General features: G+C 49.7%; 1 protein-coding gene across 1 annotated transcript; it reads left to right on the top strand.

The window, feature by feature from the left end:
* On the top strand, positions 1-22,306 carry Lbp (lipopolysaccharide binding protein). The gene is made up of 15 exons (XM_057781287.1): positions 1-198; positions 2,185-2,299; positions 3,226-3,354; positions 5,808-5,963; positions 6,541-6,604; positions 9,753-9,816; positions 10,429-10,520; positions 10,969-11,148; positions 12,690-12,749; positions 14,794-14,961; positions 16,166-16,233; positions 16,675-16,717; positions 18,085-18,148; positions 18,758-18,834; positions 21,906-22,306. Exons 1-15 carry the CDS (start codon positions 75-77, stop codon positions 21,948-21,950), a joined length of 1,449 nt encoding a protein of 482 aa, XP_057637270.1. The 5' UTR covers positions 1-74; the 3' UTR covers positions 21,951-22,306.
* The last annotated feature ends 1,979 nt before the right edge of the window (positions 22,307-24,285 follow it).

Here is a 24,285-nt window from a genome sequence, read left to right as displayed (position 1 = left end):
CCTGGGCCTCGGCTACTTTAAGGGCTCCAGAGCCAGCCCACATTGACACAGTCCCCACTCACCCAGGGTCCAGGATGGAGGCTGGGACTGGGCCTCTGCTCTCTACACTTCTGGGGCTGCTGCTCCTTTCCACACCCGGGACCCGAGGTGTCAACCCCGCCCTGGTGGCCCGGATCACCGACAAGGGCCTGGAGTATGGTAAGAAGCCGCACTGCAGGCTGGCCTGGAGACCCGACACCAGGCACAGCAGAGACAGGGAGGACTGCACCTCTGGTAGGGAGCCTGCTACATGGGTCATGTGACCATAGCTGCGATTCTGGCCAGGTCACTCCCCAGATGTGTTACCTCAGCCCACGACATGTGTTATCTGACTTCTGCACCATGGGGAGGAAGGGTCCCCTCAGCTGAAGCAGGAGATAATTGAGAGAAAGGCAGGTTGTGGAGAGCTCAATAAACAACCCAACGCAGGGGCCTGGGATGGTTCCTTCAGGAAGAATCTTGGTGGAGTTTGAAACGTGACCTAAAATCCATGCATCATAGCTGGAGGCAGTTAGAGGCTGGGAGGGACTAAGGGAGGTCATCTGGGGGATGGGATGTTCCACCCTGGGATCTGGGAGGTGGTCATATGGCTTACCAAACTTTAAAACGTATGATTGGTACCTTCAAGACAAGTACACCTCACATGCCTATATTCATGTTACTCCCGTTTTTGTTTTGTTTTTGTTTTTCATTTATTTATTGCAGTACCAGGAATCGAACCCAGGGCCTTGCACATGCCAGGCGGGTACTTGACTACTGATCTACAGCCACGACTACACATTCTCTTTTTCAGTTTCGAATTTTGGATAGCAAACTGAATTACGCAGGCTGGCTTTGAACTCACTCTACAGTTCAAACAGGATTTGAACATGTTACAATTTTCCTGCCTCCGCCTCCCAAAGTAGCCTGGGTTCTGTGCCACCGGGCTAGACCCCACTTTAAAACCTGGCGAGAAAAAGTATTTGATAAGCTACTGAAATAATACCACAGAATTATTGTGTCCAGGGGGCGAGGCAACTGGGTTGCTTGCACAGCCATGACATGCCACATATGGAGAGCCTCCACTGCCTCGTCTTCTAGAGGTCACAACATCCCTCAGCTGGGTAGGGATGCTGGGATCTCAGACAGGCAATGGCAGGGTAAAATCAGGGAGGGCTTTCAGGAGGAAGTAAGTAGAAAAGGCAGTAAGAACTAGCCAGGGACAAAGGGTGGCAGTCCGTCAGAGAAGAGGTTGCATTGCAGGAGGTGAAAGGGAAGCCTCTAGAGACCTGTGTGCGCAGCCCGACTGGGGCAGACGCTTGGATTCTGCTCCTGTCAGAGACACAATAGAGCCACTAACTGCATTTGTTTGGAAACCCTAAGTCAGGTGCATTTGTCTTCTGCCCTTCCTGGGCACATGTGCATGTGTGTTCTCCATGCTCAGAGACTGATGACATGTACCATGTGTGTGCCCAGAGCTCTGAGGTTGATGCCATGTGACATGTGTGTGTCCAGGGCTCTGAGATCAGTGCCATGTGTGTGCCCAGTGCTCTGAGGTTGGTGCCATGTACCATGTGTGTGCCCAGAGCTCTGAGGTTGGTGCCATGTGTATGTGCCCAGTACCCTGAGTTTGGGTTTTTTGTCCTTTCCACACTTTTAGTAATGTTAATCCCCCTTTGCTAGTCTGGGAATTTATGGAACACCTACTGTCTATGCCAGTCACAAGCTCTGGGCACCTGCTCAGTCTAGGCTGCCACTGATGTGACAGGCCGGCCCCATCTCTCACATGAGGAGGGTACCATTGTTGTCTTGTTTGACGGATAGAGAAAGTTAAGCCTGGGGACTTATTCAAAGCCACTCGGTTATGTCCAGGATTCTAGCCCTGAAATCCTTCCAGTATTTGCCACATCCCAGGTGGGCATCACTCCTTTCCTGGTCATGTAAAGACCTCTCCATCCCCTTACATGTGGGCACCAGCCTAAGAACTCCATGATATGCAGGCATTCTGACTCCCTGGCACAGCTGGGCTGGGCAGCCTGTGCTGTGATTACTGTCAGCAAGGACACCGGCCTCCCTAGTCAGGGAAGGTGGGAGCCACCGAAGAACCGAGAGCACAGGAGAGGAGGCAGGGTGGCCGGGCTGACCCCAGCTTTTCCTTGTCTGCAGCGGCCAAGGAAGGGCTGTTGGTGCTGCAGACAGAACTGCAGAAGATCACGCTGCCCGACTTCACCGGGGACTTCAAGATCAAACATGTGGGCCGTGGGCATTATGAGTTTCACAGGTGACTGGGGAGGGGACAGAGCCCAGGAGTGGTCCTGGAGGCCTCTTGGTTCAGAGGGGTTTTATTGGAGTGAGCTGGGTCCTTGCATTCAACATGCAGCAGCGTTAATACCTCCTGAGTATGTGGCCTGAGCCCCGGTTTCCTCACCTGTGCAGTGGAGCTGCTGCTCTCTCTACCTTAGAGGGAGCGCTCAGGATCCAGTCACTTCACGTAGCCTGGAAGGGAAGATAGGCTTAGAACTTAAAATGAAGGAGTATCCTGAGCACTAATGTCGCCTTTTGTGGGTGGGGCACCCAGGGAAGGCTTCCCAGAGGACAGGGCACCCGAGCCGAGTCCTCAAGGCTTTACTAGATGTAAGGGGCTCGTGTTTATTTAAAAAGGCGTGAAGGGCGGACAGCAGAAAGAGGGCAGTCAGGCCTGCAGCCTATGAACGCCCTCTGTACTTAGTGTTCCCTTCTGTTATTCCTTTTGTTAGTGCACATTTATTAAGCGCTTGCTGTGTACCAAACTCCCCCAGCATCTCTACCCCAAAAGGAATTGACCTATCATTTCCCATGGACAGCCATGGCCCCTTCCAGTCTTCTCTAAGGGCTATCTCAGGCTTTCTTAAATCTGGCCCCCTTACTGGGCATGAGGAGGCCAGGGTTGGAGGAAGGATCTGCCATCTGACAGAGCGTATATGCCCACCCCAGGAAGCTGTCAGTGGCCACTGAGGTTCATAGGGCCCAATCCTGTGTTCCTGAAAGCCCCTGAACCCCTTCCTCAGAGTGTATTCACCCAGCCTGCTGCAGGGGCCCCAGTGATATCAGGAAGTGTCCCAAGCATGCCTGGTGCTCTACCAAGCAAGGCTGAAAAGGAGGAACCGTGGTTCTTGGGTAAGTCGTGTCCCGAAACCAACCTGATGCCACCTTCCTGTCTCCCTACAGCCTGGAGGTCCAGAGCTGTGAGCTGCGTGGCTCCTCCCTGAAGCCACTCCCAGGCCAAGGCCTGAGTCTGGCCATCTCCGACTCTTCCATTGGGCTCCGAGGCAAGTGGAAGGCACACAAGTCCTTCCTGTAAGTTAAGTCCCATCTGCCCTTGGGCCTGTGGTCTGTCTCAGCCTTCAGCTCTTCTTCCTGGGCCATTGAAAGACCTCATGATGGACAGACAGATGTCCTAAGTCTGTCTGTCTCTGTCTCTGTCTCTCTCTCTTTCTATTCCACGTCTTCTAAAGGAACAGGCCTGCTTCCCGAGGATTTGGAGTGGACTAAATGAGATCATACGGCCTGTTCCTGGTTTGTTTCCCACAGATCTAGACCCCAAAGCCAGGACCTCCCATGAGCTAGGGCTGTCCTTGGGAAATGACCTTCCACATGTCCCTTCCCTCAGAATGGGAGGAGTAAGCTTAGAGACAGTTGGAGCTCATAGAACAGGATGCTGGAGACTGTGAGAGATGCCCAGAAAGTCCCCAGCTCAGCCTGCTCATTCCTTCTACTGCCCAGCATCAAGAGCTATTTGGGGTCACCAGCATTCCAACCCCTGGATGGGGCAGCCCCACAAAACACACGTGGGTGATTTAAGGGCTCTAGAGGTGAGAAGGTCAAGGAGGAGCAGGTCCGGCTTCCCCAGGGGCCTCTCTCCTCAGCTTGCAGATGACATGCGCTTGCCACATTTCCTTGTAGACTCTGGACAGCACTGATGTCTGCTTCCCTACATTCTAACCTCCTGTGATAGTGGCTCTCAACCTGTGGGTCGCCACCCTTTTGGGGCGGAATGACCTTTCACAGAAGTTGCCTAAGACCATTGAAAAACACAGATGTTTTCATTCCAATTCATAACAGTAGCAAAATTACAGTTATGACGTAGCAACAAAAATAATTTACATGAAGAACTGTATGAAAGGGTCACAGCATCAGGAAGGTTGAGAGCCATTGTCCTATGATGACACACCCTCCATGCCTCTGTTAATCACATCACTGTCTCCCTGTGGTGTCACCACCAAGGGGTACTGGGGGTGGGGCTTTAACCTGTGCATTTGGGGGCACAATTAAGCCCAGGACCAGTCTCAGCTTGGTGGCCTGGTCACATCTACTCCCAAGACCTTGGTAGCTTCCAGCAATTTGTTTTTTACAAAGTATCTGGTATAAACTGAGCCCCACTAGAAGTGCCAGATAGCCAAATTTAGAGATTTGGTGTAACTAGGGGAGGGGGAAGGGGTGCACAAATCTTACTGATTCTTACAGAGGCCACTGAAGCTTACATGCTGAAATGGCAACATCCATTATTACACTTGTTTGGGGGACTAGAGAGAGCTCAGCAGTTAAGAGCGCTGGCTGCTGCAGAGGACCTGAGTTCTGTTCCTAGTTTCACGCGAGGCAGCTCCCAACCGCCTGTAACTCCAGCTCTAGGGGACTCGACGCCTTCTTCTGGCCTCCATGGCCACCTAAACACGCACAGATGCAGATACAGACACATGAATAAAAATAAATCTTAGAAAGTCGTTCTTGCCGCTTTCTCTGTCGTTTTAGGGTTTCTCTGTGTAACAGCCTTAGATATCTTGGAACTCACTCTGCAGACCAGGCTGGCCTTGAACTCACAGAGATCTGCCTGCCTCTGCCTCCTGTGTGCTGGGATTAAAATCGTGCACCGTCACCACCCAGGCAATTTTTTTTTTTAAGGTTGGTTTTATTCTGTATGATGTGCATGAGGATAGGTGAGAGAGGGGGGACATGCTCACCCGTGGTGGCCATAGGCATTGCATCACACTGGACCTGGGCTGACGGATCCTTGACGGCCCTCTGGGTCCTCTGCAGGAGCAGTACACATGTTTAACTGCTGTGATCTCCCCAGGTCCCCTCAGGCTGTTTCCTGAAGGTACTTCTTTGTGGGTTGTTTTTGTTTTCTCTACTACTTATGATGCTTCAGTGAGCCCCCCCCCCCATCACACACACACATCACAAAGAGTTGGGAGTCAGGTATTGGGGCCTGATCGTGTGTTCTGGAACTCGGACAGCTGTGATGAGTGTTCCAGAAAATGCTCCAGTGTCCTCTGTGGGCCACGGCACCTGCAGTGCCGATTGGCCTTCATCTTCAAAAGTCTCAGCTTTGTGGTGGGAACTGGCATTGCCCTAGTTCATTTTCCGTAACTTTTCCTGTGCTCAGCGCTTGGCAGAGCTTGGGTTTCTTTCCATTGCTTTCTTCCTTCCTTGCTACTTTGTTCATTGTGTGGACTAAGAAATGAACCCCCACCCCCGTATATGCTCATATGTTAAGGAGGCCACACCTCCCAACCCCACCGGCTCAGAAGCTAATTCTTTTTGCCATGTATATGGGGTTTGTTTGACCCCTGGCATTCTACCAGCTCTTCCAGCTCTTTTATTTGTGATTAAATCTTTTTTTTTCTTACTTCTGATTAACTCATAAATCCTCCCTAGTGTCCGCTCCTTTTGAGTAAGAATCCAAGTTCCTCTTTCCGCCCCAGTGGTGGCAGATCCTAGCCACAATGAATAGCTGCCCCTCTGGCCTCCAGGAAACTGCAGGGCTCCTTTGACCTGAACGTCAAGGGTATCGCCATCTCAGTGAACCTCCGGCTGGGCAGCGATCCATCGGGGCGGCCCACGGTCACTGCCTCCACGTGCAGCAGCCGCATCTATGACGTGGACGTGGACATATCAGGAAATGTGGGGTGAGTCACCACGGGGACCCCCTGGGTATGGTCCTCGGTGGGCTCTGATAAGTGTCCAGATCTGGGTAGAATGTTTAGTGCCCCACTCACAGTGGAGACTATCCCTTGGGGACCCTGCTGGGACACACAGGTACAGACCCAGGCAGGAGTGCTGAGGTGCCATTTCCACAAGTCAACAGACTTAGGGGACCTCGTCAGAGGAGGAAGCTTTGGGTAGTTGGAGGAACTTGTGGCTTTGGCCAAAGTTCAAGTTTAGAGTCAAGTCATTTTGCCTCCCAGTCTCTGTTGCCCTTGCTAGAAAACCAGATTCTAGTTCCAAGCCCAAATCCTCTGATCTTATCAGCTATGATAGGAGACTGAACCAGCCGTGCTGGCCACGGCAGGGCTCTGGAACCCTGATTGTGAGCCACCTGATGTGGGTGTGAGAACCAACCTTAGGTCCTCTGCAGAAACAGTAAGGGCTCTTAATCGCTGAGCCATCTCTCCATCTCCAGATGGCAGAGCCTGGCTTTCTCCATCCCCACTGTCCCTGTACCCAGTGGCAGACAGCTGACTGTGTACTCTGTCCCCTGCCCAGGTGGCTGCTGAATCTCTTCCACAACCAGATCGAGTCCAAGCTCCGAAAAGTATTGGAGAACAAGGTAATTAAGGCCAAGGGGGCCAAGTGGATCTCCTCACAGGCCGCTGTCTCTGGACAGGCCGTGGGGGCCTATTACACACACACACACACACACACACACACACACACACACACAGGTCAGTTTTGTGTCCCTCCCCATGGTTAAAGCAGGAACTTCAGGAACTCACACACACACACATTCTGTGGTCCTGGGATCTAGGTGAACTTGATAAGCAGCCTCCGCCATGACACCTTATCAAAGTGACTTACACTCCCCGCTGCTGCTCCTGATAATGATTAGCAATATATCTTATAGCAATGTACATCTCAATAATTATCACAAAATACAGGGGTATAATTATTGTTTTCTCGATTAATATAATTAGTGCAGAATATACTATTCTTATTTATAAAGAACAGCTGCTGTTTTATGATCCTGTGCTTTGGCCAGGAATAGTGAATTATCTAAGGTTCTTTTGCATAGTCTTGACCCATTTTTTTCTTTTCAATGCTATGAGACAGGGTCTGACTACATAGCCCAGGCTAGCCTCACACCTTTCTGCGGTTATGAACATCAACAACAAACTGGGATTGAACCTCAGACTTTGAAAGAGAGAGTGGGGTGGCTCAGAGGGGTGTCGAAAACTAAGTGGTGCTAGGCCAGGATGGAGACTTTCCCAGCCCTGGGGCCCCATTTGCCAAAAAGTCCTTAGGAGTATCTCGGAGGAGCTGAAGATCTAGCTCGGCCCCTGCTCTCTACAAGTTTTCAGACATCTCTTCCCTGCAAGCTCCTGTCTCTGACTGCTACAAGACACGCTCTTCCTGAGGCTAAGAAAACATACTCTTGTCTTGTTGCCCTGAACCCCCAAACACCTAGGATGAGGTTGGCCTTGGGTCCTGTGAGCAAGCAGCCAAAACTCAGAGATACAGAGGTCACAGGGCCAGCAGATACTGATCAGGACTTGAACCCAGAGCAAGGGCTTCCTCCTCCTTGCAGCACCCTTAGCCACCACACTGCTATACCTCCAAAAGACCCCCCCCCCCAGACATCTGGGACAGAGGACCTCATGTTTCCTCTCCATAACCACTTAGGTCTCTGAAAGAATAGGGTACCCAGGCACTGGGGCAAGTTTCCATGTCTCTCTCTTTCATTGAACACGTGGATGGATACGTTGCAGTCAGTGGGAACTCACAAATCAAAAAGAGCTGTAGCTAGGCATGGTGACACACACCTGCAATCCCAATACTGAGTCAAGAGGATCTCAAGCCTGGGGTACATAGCAAGAATCTGTCAAAATGGAGGGAAGGCAGGGCAGAGATGGCTCAGTGGGGAAAGTGCTTATTGTACAAGTTTCAGGGATGTCTAGCCCCACGTAAAAGCCAGCAGTGTGACACATCTGTATCTGAGAGCTATGGGGTCACAGACAGGCAGGTCCCAGGGGCTTGTTGGCCATCTAGGTTAGATAATAGTGAGTTCTAGGTTCAGAGAGAGATCAGTCTAGGTTCAAAACCTAAGGTGAGGGAGAGAGAGAGAGAGAGAGAGAGAGAGAGAGAGAGAGAGAGAGAGAGAGGAAAACACCCAAAGCTGGCCTCTGGCTTATCTGCATGTATGGGTGAGTGCACCTGCACACGAGTGCACACATGCATATATGTGTGCACACATGCACACAACATACAACACCTACAGAAGAGACCAAAGACATGCTGCTTAAAGTTTCCACTCTCCTGTGCACATATAAACAAAGAACATATTTATACATTGGTGTGGGAAGTCCTTCTGTATATGTGTTACTTTTATTGGTTAATGAATAAAGAAGCTGCTTACAGCCAATGGCTTAACAGAATAAAGCTAGGCTGGAAGAGATATATATATAGAGAGAGAGTAGGCGAAGTCAAGGACAAGCCATGTAGCCCTGCTGGAAACAGATGCCAGAACTTTACCCGGTAAGCCACAGCCACATGACGATACATAGATTAATAGAAATGGGTTAACCAAAGATATAAGAGCTAGCTAGCCATATGCCTTTAATCCTAGCACTCGGGAGGCAGAGGCAGGTGGATCTCTGTGAGTTCGAGGCCAGCCTGGTCTACAAGAGTTAGTTCCAGGACAGGCTTCAAAGGTACAGAGAAACCCTGTCTTTTAAAAAAAAAAAGAAAAGAAAAGAAAAAGATTTAGCTAGCAATACGCTTAAGTGATTGGCCAAGCAGTGATTTAAATAATATAGTTTCTGAGTGGTTATTTTGAGTCCGGGCTGCCGGGGACAAACAAGCAGCCTCCTCCAACAATGCATGGGCTCAGGTGTAAGTAAATGTGAGTTGACACAGGGCATGGAGCTGTTCTTTGAGATGGGCTCCTGGCAGGCACAGCCCTTGGTCTTCCTCACCTGTGGGATCAGCTTGTTGCAAGCTCCACTTCTTCAGCCAGCTGCGAATGAAGAGTTCACTCGCAGACCATCACCATGTTGGCCACGTTTATTTATTTACTTATTATTTATGGGAGGGGCACACGGGCCGTGGTATGCATATAAAAGGCAAAGGGCAATCTGTGGGAGATATTCTCTCTTTCCACTCTGTGGGTCCTGGGTATCAAACTCAGGATGCTGGGACTGGTCACAAGTTTCGTTATGCACTGAGCCAAATCGCCAGCCCCCGTCTCTATTTTTAGGCCCCCTTTCCTCCTCCTGGCTTCTCTGTTGTCCAGAGGGAACCACATGGTTAGTACCTCATCTTTCAGAGTATTTATCTCTGGTTTTCTTGAACACATTTCTTCTTGGTCATATTTTGTTGGCTTATATAATAAATAACTCAAGTGATTACAGCAGCCAGGACAGCAAACCGGTTTGAAACACATATTTCCTGCTCTTGAGAAGCTCACGGCTCCACTGGTGGCAATAAATTGTGTGTAAGTGTTTCATACGCACGACCATTGGGTGTCCTATGGGTACCCAGGGAACAGGGACAGCCAAAGCTGCCATGTCCAGTGACAGGCAGTAGGGGACCACTGTATGACCTCTATGCCTACTTAGACAGGGGATCACTTCTGCTCTGGTGGCACCTGGTACATGCTAACTAAGCATTTACGGATATTTGCAGGTAGATGATTACTGAGCCAATGTCACCGAGGGCTTGCACAAGTGACTCACGAACCTTCCCCTTCCTGTTCCTCTCAGGTTTGTGAGCTGATCCAGAAGTCCGTGACCTCTGATCTGCAACCTTATCTCCAAACGCTGCCAGGTAGGGACACCCACATACTCCTAGGGACTCTACTTCTCTTCATTTTTCTTAAGTTCGAATTTGAATCTTATCAAACAGAGACAAAAGAGTATAAAGCAGTGATTTTAAATCCTCTTTTCTCCTCAGTTTTTTTTCCCAAAAGGTAGCCTTGATCTAGGCCATGCCTATAAAATAAAGCATTTAACTGGGGCTTGATTACAGTTTCAGAAGCTTAGTCCATTATCATCAAGGCGGGGAGCATAGTGGCTCACAGGCAGGTGCTGGGACAACTGAGAGCTATATCTTGAGAGGCAGAGAGAGAGAGCCTGAGCCTGACGTGGGTTTCTGAACCCTCAAAGTTCATCCCCAGTGATACACTTCTCCAACATGGCCACATCTCCTAATCCTTCCAATCCTCTCAAATAGTGCCACTCCCTGGTGACTAGGCATTCAAATATATAATCCTATAGGAGTCATTCTTACTCAAACGACACAGATATCTAGTATTTGCTATTTTTTTTTTGCAATGGCCACAAAGAGGATATTTAGGGAAGCAGGGCTCACCCCTCTTCACCTGCTGCAGACCACACCTGGCCCTGCTGCCCCTCACTCTCTTCCTGCTCTAACTTGCAGTCACGGCGGAGATCGATGACATCCTGAGCATTGACTACAGTTTGGTGGAGGCTCCCCGTGCAACGGCCCAGATGCTAGATGTGATGTTTAAGGTGAGGGTGTAAGAACGGTAGTTAGTGACAGGACACAGGACAGTCAGACCACTCTGCTTCCTAACCTCAAGTCTGTCCTCATTTTGGGGGGTTCTTGTTCTGCCCAGGGTTATGGAGAGGTGGGTAGCCTCAGCTTCAAAACTCCCACTTGCTCTCCCCAAATTCTCCAGCACCTTGCCCACCCTGATGGGTGGGGGCATCAGAACTGGGTGGGGCAGAGGGGCTGGGCAGCACACATCCTGCTCTTTCCATAAAGCAGAGTTCCTAGGGCCCTTGTGCCATAAGAGACACAAATTTGCCCAAAGGACGTCCTCATTAAAGGGGCAGTTTAGGACAGTGTTTCCAGTCAGTGTTATTCATCAATCAGTCATCGCAGGTAAGCCCTGAGCTCCATGGCTAGTCGTGGGATAGACTTCAAACAGTCCACTGTCCCCACTTCTCTCTCCAGGGTGAAATTTTTAATCGGAATCACCGGTCCCCGCCTGCCTCCCCCACTCCGATGATGAGCCTACCTGAAAAGGAGTGTAAACAAATGGTCTACTTTGCCATCTCAGACCATGCCTTCAACATAGCCAGTCGGGTCTATCACCAGGCTGTGTACCTGAACTTCACCATCACAGATGACATGGTGAGAATGTGGGCTCTGCCGTGCTCCCCAGGGACAGTGTGGCTCAGCCTTCCCTCCATTCTGTTTGAACTTACACCAGAAAAATCGTGAGTTATAGCTAAGAAAATATCAAGACTAGCAAAATATATTAGCATAATTTCTCTTTATTTCTTGGGTCACCAGGAAATTCAAGGCCAAAGTTCTTTCTCCCTCATAACTATCAAAGACTTGTTTATGTGTCTCTGTTTGACCTTCTAGTCTAGGCCTATTCTAACTCATATTTTCTGTTATCATGATAACTCCTGCAGGCTTATTAAAAATAATTTAATGAATGAAGCAAAGTCCTATTACAGAGAAAGGAAATAAAAACCGAATAAAAAGTAAATGACAGTTTTGAAGACACTGGATTTTTAATTTTTCTTTAAATCACAGATCTGTCTGGGAGCTTCCCTGCAGCCAACATGAAAAGGGCACCTTTAGTGATTTGGAGTGAGAAGAAGAAACAGATATTCCTAAAACACATTGATGTCACTGTCACTGGTGGGATTTGCAGAGATGAGAGTGACTTTCACAGCAAATCACACCATATAACCCCACCCCACCCCAGTTCTTTTAGGTTTTCTGGGGTTCAAGGGTGGTTTGTTGTAGCACCTCTTAAAAATTGAGGTCTGTGGCCGGTTGTGGTGGCGCACGCCAGTAGGATTTGCTGAAGGAGGCAGAGGCAGGAGTATCACAAGTTCGAGGTCAGCCTGGGCTACACATTTTATTTAAAAAAAAAAAAATGAGGTCTGTGAACGATGTCAAAATGGCAGGGACACAGAGTGATCACCCTGGCCAAGATGGAAGGTCATCTGATGACAGATGGGTGACTTTGACCTGGCAGTGGCTTCTCCCCATGTTATGGGTCCCTGAAGGCAAGGTCGAAAACCCTGGCCCAAAGTCTCACTCAGAATCTGGGAACTTCAATCAGATCTCAACTGAGAACTCTGAACGATGCCCACAGGATCACTGCTATAGCCCCATCTCCAGGAGGTTCGCGTGTTCTATAAAACAGAGGCCTCATGGTAGCCAAGGCAACTGGACCCATAGGGAGAAGCTAATCTACACACACACACACACACACACACATGCACACACACACGCACACACACCATAGTTCATATTGCTTGTCAACCTAACAGGATCTAGAATCACCAAAGAAACAATGACATAACCCTGGCATCTCTGAAGGAAGTATACAGGTTGGGTTAACCGAGATGGAAGACTCAACCACTGTGGGCAGCATCATTCTGTAGGCTGAGGTCTAGGCTGAATAGAAAGGAGACAGTGAGCTGGGTCAGGGCTATCTCTGCTTCCTGACTGTGGGTGCAGGCTGTCCAGTTGCCTCAAGCTCCTGCCCTGATGGGATGTACTCTTGAACTGTGAGCCAAAATGAGCCTTCTTCAAGTCGCTTTGGTCAAATATTTTGTTACAGTCGTGAGACGTGACTCACTCGTCTGTCTCCACAATTTTCTTCTAATGAGCACTCTAACGCCCTCCCCCACTGTGTCTTCTTCCTATAGTTACCATCTGATTCCAAAATCCGGCTGAACACCAAGGCCTTCCGCCCCTTCACTCCCCAGGTAAAGCCCCTTCTGTTCTCCATGGGCACAACTTGAGCCCACCAGTTTGCCAAGGTTTCTCTTTAGAACCTCTGTGGCCCTCTCCACTTGACACAGAATCAGAGGCTAGTGAGGAGACCCTGGGAATTACAGACTTGAAGACTCCCTTCAAAGTCCTTGCAGCACGGACCTGCGCTCCCTTAATCAGCCTTCCTCAGGTTTTCCCATCTGGTTTTGGTGTTAAGGAGCCCAAGGGAATAGTGGGAAGGGCACCTAGTTAATATCGCCTAGCAACCAGAGAGGGTTTACCAAGATCCAGGCTTGTTCCGCTTGCTTTAAGGGGTTCTTACAACATTTGATGTGCTGGGGATGGAATCTGGGGTACACATGTGCTACAAAAGCTCATTATCCCCGAGTTGCAACCCAGCCCACAGTTTTCTAACACAGGATCTCATACGCAGCCCAGGCTGGCTTTGAACTTAACAATCCCCCTGCCTCAGCTTCTCGAGAGTTTGGGATTACAGATGTGCACCACTATACCCAGTACTGACATTTTTCTGAATGGAAAAGAAGTTCTCACATCTCATTATTCCAGAGATATAAAAGGTTATAGAGGCAAGGATTCCTGACCCCTGCTGGCCCCTGGCACCCACTTCCCATGAAAAGGCTCCCAGGTTCCCAATAGTGTCAGATCCCAGAAGAGGGTGTCGATCACAGAGGTCATGAGGCCCCATACAGGTACGAAGAATTGGACCCAGGTCTTCTGCAAGAACCAGATATGCTCTTAACCACCAAGCTCTCTCCCTGGCCCCCCTCCCCAGCCCCTCTTTCATTGTCTCTGCAGGGGGCAGTGTGTGTTCCCCCAGGTTCTTTTGCACAAACAAAAGGCATGGTCTGCACTCTTCCTCTTTCCTGTCTGTGGGAAACCCTCCACACTGGAAGTTAAGTAACTTCCTCCCCCTCTTCGGTCACAGTGAGGCAAACCTGCCTTTGTGTGGGTACAGTCTCCATAGAAGGGCACATGGGTTTGCTTGCAGTCTTTGGTGACACCAGCATCACAGTGAATAACCCAGTGTTCTGCCACCCCCAGACCTTTCTGTACGTGGCTTCAGTTCGTCCCCCAGATTCCCATTGGCTCCTCTCTCAACTTTTCCAATCGTGTCCTGCATAAGGCTAGGTACTGTGCAGAAAGGAATTAAAAATGTGACAAACAATTGAAAAGTTTGGTTTGGAGAGACGGCTCAGCAGAGAGGAGCTGTTGCTCTTACAGAAGACTTTATTCAGTTCCCAGCAGCCACACGGTGGCTCCCGATCTCCATACTCCAGTTCCAGGGCATCCGATGCCCTCTTCTGACCTCTGGCCATCAGACATGCATGCGGTGCACAGACATACATGCAGGCAAAACACTCATAGACATAAAACTGAACAAATAAATCTAAAAACAACTTAAAATTTAAGCAAGGACTTGAATGCCCAAGACCTACATTGTCAGACCCTGTCCCTCCTCAAAGCCACAGATTGGTCCCAGGTAGCTCTGCAGCATCCTTGGTCACACCCTGGCTCCAGCACCCCTTGGATCCTGACTGCTCCCCCCCCCCCCGCTTCTTGTCTTCACCAGACTCACCTAGCAAAGTGGCCACCTGCTATGTCCCCACCTCCTCCAGCTCCCAAACTCCCCTGATAGTAATAGATGGATCTGCCCTTATAGAACCAAAGGCTCATGGGAGTTTGTTCCTCCACCAACTCCACCCTCCCCGTCTTGTCCCAGATTAAATTCCATGGCCACCATAATTCAATAAAATGCTGAGCCCCCTCGCGATGATGAGATCTGGTTAGGTCTGAATTTTGAAAGCTAGCCCAAATGCTACAGCACTCCCCTCTCCCTACTGGCCAGGGAGGATGGGGTGGGGTGTCTACACGGGCAGATGGATGTTAGGAAGGCACAGGGTACAGCACATTTTGTGAAATGTAGAACCAGACCCAAAGTGTCCCCTTTATGTTTTCCCTCAAGACTCTGTAGACGTATTTCCTTCTTCTGACACGATCTCCAAATCCTACCCCCAGATAACCAGAAGGTACCCCGACATGAACTTGGAGCTCCGTGGGGCAGTGGTCTCTGCCCCATTCCTGAATGTCAGTCCTGGGAATCTATCCTTGGCCCCTCAGATGGAGATTGAAGGCTTTGTGCTCCTGCCCAGTTCCACCCCGGAGTCTGTCTTCCGGCTTGGAGTGGTAAGGCTCTGAGTCTTTGCAAATGCTGTCCCTCTTCACAAGCGCTTTTCTCCTCCCTCGCTTCAGGTCTCAACCGGTGTGTTACAGCCCGGGAAAGGGCTGCCTGGCTTTCTCTTTTCATGGATCTGTCTGACCATTTGCATTTTTAAAAATTTGTGGCACTCTGTGAACTCTCTCCATGGTGTTTATTGCCCAGGCATTTGTGTAGTTATTTGGAGATTTGTTTATTTAATGTTCATGTCTCTCTCTGAGTCAGGACTGTGGTGGGGAGGGTCTTTGTCCTGTGTAGCCGTTCTCTGAAGACTACATTTCCCAAGCTCCCTTGCATTCTGATTTCCAGTTTTATTGGCCAATAGCAGCATTGTCAGAATACTATCAGACTTCCCGCATTCACTGAGTTCTGATGCCCTCTCCCACACTTTTTTTTTTTTTTTTTTTTTGGCTTCTTAAGGTTCCTTCATCTACATAACCATTCCCCTGAACCAAATTCCTACTAAATTAAATAATAAGAGTGTTTTTCGTTTCTTGATGGTCTCTGGCTCATGGATTTCAGAGTCCTTTGGGGGACCCTGTACCCTGGATGAAGAATTTGCTGTCTTCTCTCAGGCTTCAACTCAACAAGGCCAAAATCCTGAAGGGCAGTTCCTCTCAGAGGGCGTACCCGTCTTTCCTAGTATTACTGCTGATATCGACTTGTTTTTAAATAAAATACAATTCGTCACTATCATTGCTAGAGCTGAGCAGGGCTCTGGGGAACCTGGCCCTGACCTCTGGGAGCTGACTAAGGATGCAAATTCCAGGTCTTCTCTTGGTGCCCTGTTCAAAATTTAACCGCTGTGATTCTCAGCAATTTTAAATAAAGCTGTTCACGTCCAAGTTCAGTCCCTTACTTAACAACACACTGAGTGCCGTGGAAGACTGTAGCCCAATGGGCGAGCTTCTGAGGCTGCTGGTGTCCACCTCAGCCCGTGATGACAACCACCATCAGTAAAGCTTCTTTCTTAATTTTCTTTTCTTTTCTTTTTTATTTCTCGAGACAGGGTTTCTCCGTAGCTTTCGGTTCCTGTCCTGGAACTAGCTCTTGTAGACCAGGCTGGCCTCGAACTCCCAGAGATCCGCCTGCCTCTGCCTCCTGAGTGCTGGAATTAAAGGCATGCGTCTCCACTGCCCAACTAAACTTGTTTCTTTATACTGCCTCTTCCAGGTCGCCAATGTGTCTGCCTCATTGACCTTCAACAACAGCAAGGTCACCGGGATGCTGCATCCAGAGAAGTAAGGAGCCTCAACAGGGGATGGTATCACAGCAGGGCAAAGCTGTGCATGGGCGGCCAGCCGGGCTCCATCAGGACTCCATAATCGGGGTCGGGGTGGGATGTGACGCCCCTGCCAATGTCGAGGGCCTGCCACTTGGGAAGGAAATACAAGTGTTACTTACTCTGGTTGGCTTAATTCTTTTGCTGTGCTGCTCCACAAATTTCAAATGTCTGAATAACTAACTCACTGCTCTTGCTTAGTCTATGGATTTTAGCTCTCAGCTGTATTGACGTACTGAAATGCTAAAGACCGCACTTTGAAACTTCCCCAGTCCCCACTGGTCTTCCCAACATCATTGTGTCTGTTTCTCCCGCCCCTCTGGCACCTGTGCCTCCTCCTCTCTGGTGACCCACTTAGCTTCCCCGTGATGCCCACCCCTGTGATTCTGCTTTGTTACAGGGCCCAAGTGAAACTGATAGAGTCCAAAGTCGGCATATTCAACGTGAGTTACTGTCCTGAGTTATGACATGATTAGGAGGCCAGTTATTGAGATGTTTTTGAAGCAGTTGCCATGGCACCTAGAATAGGAACGGGCATAGAAGAGCAGATCTCTGCCCAGGCCCCTGTCAAACCTCTCAAGAATGCAATACAGGGTCAATGAATAATTATGTCCCAATATAAGACTGGCTGTTGGTCAGAATTATTTTAACTGCAATGAAAAGAAATCCATCTCAGATTGTCTCGAACAAAGAGGTGGGATTCATAGGGTCACAGAACTAAAAATAAAAGGCAGGGCTTGAGAGATGACTCGGTTGGCAACGTGCTTGCCATGTTTAAGGACCTGAGTTCAAATCCCCAGTGTACAAGTAAAAAGCCAAGCATGGTAATCCCATGGCTAGGGAGAAACAGGTGGACCCTTGGTGTTAGGATTAGCGCCGTATCTTATACCTAGAGCCCGCTGGCCAGCCTAGTAGGTGAGTCCCAGGACCAGCGAGAGAGCAGGCTCAGAAAATAATGAGGAAGGCTCCTGAGGCATGACAGCTGAGGCTGACCTCTGTCCTTCATAAAGATACACGCGTGTGCACACACACACCTGCACACAAACCCTCACCCCTCTACCCCCACACGCGCACACACGCACGCACCCACACACGTGTACTTATCTATTCAAACATTTGCACATACACACACACGCCTTCACGCACCCACACACGTGTACTTATCTATTCAAACATTTGCACATACACACGCCTTCACGCACCCACACACGTGTACTTATCTATTCAAACATTCACACACACCTGCATGCACACACACACACGCCCACACGCACCCACACACGTGTACTTATTTATTCAAACATTTACACACACTTGCATGCGCACATACACACAGGACAACTAGCATCACAAAACTAAGGGTGGGCATTTCAGGTAGAGCTGGACCCAGGTGCTCAGGTCTATTCATCAAGAGCCTCTGCCCATCCCTCAGGTCTAATTTCACCCGTCTTGGCTTCATTCACAGACAGGTGCTTCCACAGGTAACAACCCCAGAGTCTCCTGTAGAAGAAAAAAATCCCTAAGCTAGTTCTCATTAGATTAAGGTTAGGTGTGGGTTTTGTTTTGTTTCAAGACAGGGTCTCACTATGTAGCCCTGGCTGTCCTAGAACTCACTATGAAGACCAGGCTGGCCTCAGACTCACAGAGATCCAGCTGCCTCTGCCTCCCGAGTGTTAGGTTTAAAGGAGCAAAGATTTGTAGTCAGCTTCGTTCACCATCACCACATGGGCTTAGGTAAACTGCACATAACTGTTTATTGGGGCGCAGAATGGCTGCGTGGTCACAGTGCACCTCTTCTCTCCTCCCCCAGGTGAACCTGTTTCAGGCGTTCCTCAACTACTACCTTCTCAACACCCTCTACCCTGATGCCAACAGTAAGAATGGCTCTAGGCCTTCCTAGATCTGGAGTGGATGCCACTTCTGGGGAGAGACTTTGCCCTGAATTGGAAATCAAGGTCTCCTGAGAGCTGGGTGACCCTGAGAAGTCACCTGACAGAGCTTTAATGGCCGATGTGGATGGAATATTGAAGGCAGTCTCACGTTCTTCCAGGCTCCAGTGGGGACTTGGGGTTGAGGCAGTTCTTTGATGCACAGCAAACTCCTTATGGGGAAGGAGAGACTTCTGGAAATGCCCACACTTCCTTGGGTAACAGGAGAAAGACCAGGATTGGGTCCTGCTACCCTGTACCCGCAACTTCCTCCATCAGGCCATGTCTAGGGGCTTAGGTGCCTTGCCAGACATTCTGGGTTCAAATCTGAAGTTTTCTTGCTTTAGAACCCAAAACAAGTTACTTGGCCACTCTATGCCTCAGTTTCCATATTTGTAAAATGGGAATAGTGGTAACACCTACCTCACAGTCTTAGGCCATCACTGAGTGGGAACACACTGCCTCAGGCATATGTAGAGCGCTGAGCTTTGGTAAAGATTTGTCTGTCGCCATCAGTCACCAACACATCTCCTCAATGGTGTTGTCAACCCACAGGCGAGCTGGCCAAGGGCTTCCCCCTCCCTCTTCCAAGGAATATTCAACTTCACGACCTTGACCTCCAAATCCACAAGGTGAGTGGGCCCAGTGGGGCTCTGGGGACGTGAGGGGTGGCAGCTGGGCAACCTACCAGGTCTGGAAGCCACCACTCAGAGAGTGGGCCCAGTTCAGTCCTGCGGCTGAGAAGACTCATGAAGACAGAGCATCCCTTGGAGTTAAAATACACCAGGAAGCCAAGGTTGGGGTTGGCGGACAGGAAAGATGGCTCGGTGGTTGAGAGCAAGCATTGTTCCTCCAGGGGACCATAGACTGTTTGCAGCCCCCATAATGGGTGGCTCACAGCCATCTGTAGTGTAACTTCAGCTCCAGGGGATCTGACACCTTTGAGCTATGTGGTACCTGGGCTCACGTGCACAAACCCACACACAGATGCATGTGCCCACTGCACCTTCCTGGCGGCCTCAAGGATGTTCTTTGTGCCACCTAAATTTCCTCTCCTTGATGAAGGACACAAAATCGAGAGCTCCTGGGCTTCACTTTCTTTTGATGTTCTTGAGCTTCCATCGTCTAGACAGGTGGGAACTGGGCCAAATTCAGTTCTTCTCCAGGGCTCCACCACTGTCTTTAGCAGTCAAATGGCCACAGTTGACCTCAAAATTCTAATAAACAGGGTAATGTATGATGACTCTTATAGTCACTCCCCAGGTGCCAGGCAAAATAAACATATTAATTATATGCACACACACAATTAATAATAAAACATACAGATGTTGTCACTATTGGGCTGGAGGTATTTGACAAAGCCTGAGGCCCCAAAAGGCTCATTTTGAAAGTCCCAGCCTTGCCAGCAGGTCATGTTCCAAAGGCCGTTGGTAAATTTTATTATTGCCCAGGTTTAATTTTCTGCTGTCCTGGGCTTCACACATGCTGGGAAGCCCTCCAGCTCTGAGCTACAGCCTCAGTCCCCGCACTGATTCTTTTTTTTGGGGAGGGGGGGATTTTTCAAGACAGGGTTTCTCCGTAGCTTTTTGGTTCACAGAGATCCGCCTGCCTCTGCCTCCCGAGTGCTGGGATTAAAGGCGTGCGCCACCACCGCCCGGCCTCCCACATTGATTCTTAAGTGGAAGAGCTGTACCCCAAATGAAGCTTAAAGCACCCTATTTTAATAAGCACTATAGCCTTTACACAGCTGTCTGAAGGAGCATTACCACCCACAAGTGCGGTTGGAATTCGGTGGACTTGTCTCCAGGACCATGGGGGCTTAGGATTTGTTTGTTTTCTCTTTCCCTAAGGTTTTCTTATTTTTTGTTTGTTTGTTTCAGACATGGGCAATATTAGCTCTCATACTGTTAAAGGGGTCTCTAGGTTCTGAACTGTCTGAATTCAGTCAAGAGACAGACAGTTTGAGGAGCAGTTTATTTAGCCAGGGCTGGTGAGATGGGCCAGGGGGTGAAGGCACTGACCCTCAAGTTTGATGACCTGACTTGGATCCCCAGGACCCACATGGTGGAAGGAGACAGTTGACTCCCATCAATTCCCACAAGTTACCGTCTGACCTCAGGCGTGCACCACGAGACCATGAGGAGTGTGTGTGTGTGTGTGTGTGTGTGTGTGAGAGAGAGAGAGAGAGAGAGATGTGTGCATACTCACACACACACCAAATAAATAAATGTAAATATGATTTCAAAGGCTAGATAAACACTCCAAAGAGACAAGAGTGGGCTTCCCCAAGGTGCCCAGCTACCAGGGGAACCTACTTTGTGGATTTGAAAACTTTTATAAATAGGAGATGGGTGATGTTCATAGACTAAGGTAAACCTTCCTCCTTCCAAAACCATGATAGACCAGACCTCCTTTCCAGCGTATTTCTTCCCAAGATCTTCACAAAAGGGTGAGGCAAAACCACTGTGCAGGTAACAACGGAGTCATTTTGGGTTACTACGTGATGCAGACCCTTCATTAGTGCACACGGCTGGGAGGATGCCCTGGGGCCTCAGTTTCTGAAACAGAGAACAACCTAACTGCAGAGGGGCAGCCTGACCATCAGAGACACAGGTACCAGGATGAGACTGCAGTTCTCCTCAGAGACCTCGTATCTGACAGCTTTCCTCCTAGTAATGAGAGTCATTGCTTTTCAAAAAAAAATTCCTTGGGCTTCTCCTCCACTAGCTTCTACAGCCCAGTGATAGTTGGATACGGTCCCATTAGACACAAGGATGGTGATTGACTCCATCAATACAGCAAGAAATCTATCTGCTTCTCACTCTCCTGATGATTATTGTGATGGCGCATTTCTGTGGCCCATCTGCGCCCTGAGCCTCAGTTATCTCTCTAAACAGCATCTCCAAGATGATAATGGGGCTGGCAGCTGTGCAAACCCCACTGGAGATGCTGTGGTCCATGGTCAACGTCCATCCGACTGCTGCTCAGAACAAAGGCTAGGTGACCATTCACACAGCTGGTCCTTGGCTCTCTCCCCTGTACACAGAGTATAGCTCCAGCTTCCCTGAGTTTTTGTGAAAGTCGGGGGCCAAGAACAGAAGCACCTAGGAAGAGACTACCAGATTTATCACCCCCTCTTCCTTTTAAGAAGTCAAGTCGGCAGACAAGGACCACCTCTTTCCGGCCAGACAGCCCATGGTCATGGACGGAGCTAATACCCACTACACTTTTGACCACCAAAGACCATGGTGGATCACTATGGACAGAGTCCAAGCTGGCCTTGAGAGCTGAGTTCCCACCCCATCCAGATGATGGAAACTTAAGAACAGCAAGAAAGCGAAGCCCAGGAGCTCACAAATTCATGTCCTTTGCAAGGAGGGGAAATTTACGTGGTACAAAGGACATTTATGAGGGCCTGCCAGGAAGCCGGTACCATCTGGGAGAAGGGGCTGGCAAAGGCTACAGTGGAGAGCCGGGACCTGAAGCTGGATGTGTGTACACTGACCTGACTCTTATTCCCAGTGGAGCTTGCGCTCTTCACAGCAGCTACATCATATTCTCTGTCCTCCCTCCCTCTCTCACTTTCTTAACAAGGTCTGGCCTCAAATCAGCGATCCTCCTGCCTCAGTCTCCTGAGAGCAGGGGCGCAGGTGTGCACTACAGTGCCTGGCTTAGAGCAATCTCTTTCCTGTTTTTTTCCTAGGGCTTCCTATACTTGGGTGCCAATGCCCAGTACCTAAGAGGCTGAGGACAAGAAGAAAGATGGACCCTGGAGATCACAGCTGGACCTGCCATTTGCAATTCCAGATGTGCATCATCTGGAGATTTTGGACTCTGGAGAGTCCCAGAACACAAAAGATGTTTCTGTTTCTGGCTCTAGTGGACCCCGTCCCCATAGTCCTCCTCATATGCGCTCTCTTGACCTGGACTTGACACTCTCTTCCAGGAAGTCCCACCCCCACCCCACTGACCCGGAATAGCTTTAAAAGCAGTCACTATGGTTAAGAGCAGAGCCTGTGGTTTTGAAGTCACCATCTAATCTTTATATCTGGCAGTGTTGGCACGTAGTAGGTCCTCAATAAATATTTATAGGATGGCTTGACATTCCAGCTGAAACTCTTTATTGCTCCCTGCTCCCTGCCCCCACCCCTACCCCGCCATCTGGTCTCAGCCAGTATTAGATGCTCGGCTCCAGCTGCGGTCTGCAAGGCTAGACTTTGACTTGCCCCTCTCTGCTGTTGGTCCCTGCTCCAAGGGCCTCACCCAGAGAGTAGGTGGAGGACTGCACATGCCCCTTTCCCAACCCTTGGTTTGGTATCCAGCACAAAGGCCCTTGTCCTGTCTAGGCTCCTGTCCTGGTTCTCACAGCATCACCTCCTGCTTGCTGCAGCAGCAGATCCAGAGCAAAGCAAAAGTCACAGCCCCTCACTGCTGTCCCCAACAGGGCCTGTGCAAGTGAGGAAGAGAGGGATTCAAGGAAGGATTTGGTTGGACCCAAATCAAAAGCTCATCTTACTGCCTGCAAGGAGAGGCCCCGGTTTCTAACTACCGAACAATAAGCCTTTGATCAGACTTAATAAAGAGTCATTCCCCTATTATGTAGTTAGGCCCCCAGGCTGGGAGTCAGAAGGCTCATTGGAGTTGTTTTTTGTTAATTGTGTTAATGAGCAGATGGATAGCGCTGGCGGCTAGCAGATAACTCATGGGGAATAGACCCATTTACTACGTATGACAGAGATGGGCTCCCAGACTGGAGGATGCGCTGTCACAAGCTGGTGGCAGGGTGACGCATGGCTTCTTCTCCTCCCTCCACTTTGCCAACCCTGTGAAGAGTGGGAGGGGCTCTCAGGCTCCTTCCTACGTCCCTGGGCAGGTCATTCCCTCCCTGCTCTACTTGTCTGTGAAGATAATGGTGACGGGCGTCACATCTTAGGGTTGTATGGTCACTTCATTAGGCCCTAATTGTATAAGGGTGACCAGAACTGTGAACTTCCTGCTGCCTACCACCACTAATGCCAGTGAGCAGACACAGGAATCGAGTCTTCGAGGTGCAGTGTATTCAGGAGGGCTGGCGACCCAAGACGGTGGCACGTGCTTTGTAGGAGAAATAAACCACTTTACATCCCATCTCCAGCCAGCAGGTCACACAGGAACAGGAAGCAAAGGCAGCTAGTCATCTCAGAGCTGAGTGTTGCTCCTCTGGTCAGGTGGTCAGCTGAGTCCCTGAGAATCATGGTGTCATGCCTCTCTCATCTCTACAATTTCTTCCTCATTGTGTCTCTGACTAACCCTTCACACACACACACACACACACACACACACACACACACACACACACTGGTCTAGTCTCAGATGGTCTTGGTTGTTCAGCCCCAAGTGTGGTCTCTGAGGCTGGACCTTGGCCTCAGTTCTTTTCTTGGCAGTGCCTGCTGTAGGGGCTTCAAGGAGAGAGCGGAAGGTTCAGACACTCACAGTCATGCTGAATTTGGTTAGTGTCTGCCAGAATCAATCCAGCATCCCTCCAAATGCCACCTGGTCTGGGGCTGAACTCAGAACAGGTAAACACTAAATGGTGTGTATGAGTGAGTCCTACCGCATGAAGTATAACTGTGTCCTTATGGAACAGAAAAGTGGCCTACCCATGCTCCCTGTTCCCTATCAGGGCTACTTAGCCACGGTGAAGATTTGGTATTCCCTGGCTGAGAAGGCCCAGGCAGCATAGACCCAGCTCTGATCCCCATTTCTGAAAGCGCTGCCTTGGGCCTTCAGGAAAGAGCCAGTAAGGATGGTGACTGGCCTGGCCTGGCCTGGGTCTTTGGCAAAGCTTCTCCGAGCCTCCATGTCCTCACCTGTCAGACGAGACTGTGGCTAGCTCATTCCCTGGCACGGTGACAGCAACTTCTCATGTCAAGCTCCCATGAGCGCCCAGGGCACAGCCAAGTCCTATAAATGGCAGATATGGCTGTCACCTGTTTTACCCTGGGCTTTCCAGAAGCAGACTCCATGACAAAGGGAAAGTCTCGGTTGTATTTTTTTTTTTTTTTTTTTTTGGTTTTTCGAGACAGGGTTTCTCTGTGGTTTTG

Source organism: Chionomys nivalis, chromosome 9, assembly GCF_950005125.1.
Source record: "Chionomys nivalis chromosome 9, mChiNiv1.1, whole genome shotgun sequence".
Taxonomy (NCBI): Eukaryota; Metazoa; Chordata; class Mammalia; order Rodentia; family Cricetidae; genus Chionomys; species Chionomys nivalis.
The sequence above is the reverse complement of the archived record's forward strand: the minus strand, read 5'-3'. Positions and strand labels throughout refer to the sequence as shown.

What these genes read in the sequence shown, in the direction of transcription:
- Lbp (XM_057781287.1), top strand. Translation starts at nt 75, where the DNA reads ATGGAGGCTGGGACTGGGCCTCTGCTCTCTACACTTCTGGGGCTGCTG. An exon ending in CGACAAGGGCCTGGAGTATG is followed by an intron (nt 199 to 2,184) that starts GTAAGAAGCCGC and finishes CCTTGTCTGCAG; the next exon opens with CGGCCAAGGAAGGGCTGTTG. An exon ending in CTGTCTTCCGGCTTGGAGTG is followed by an intron (nt 14,962 to 16,165) that starts GTAAGGCTCTGA and finishes TGCCTCTTCCAG; the next exon opens with GTCGCCAATGTGTCTGCCTC.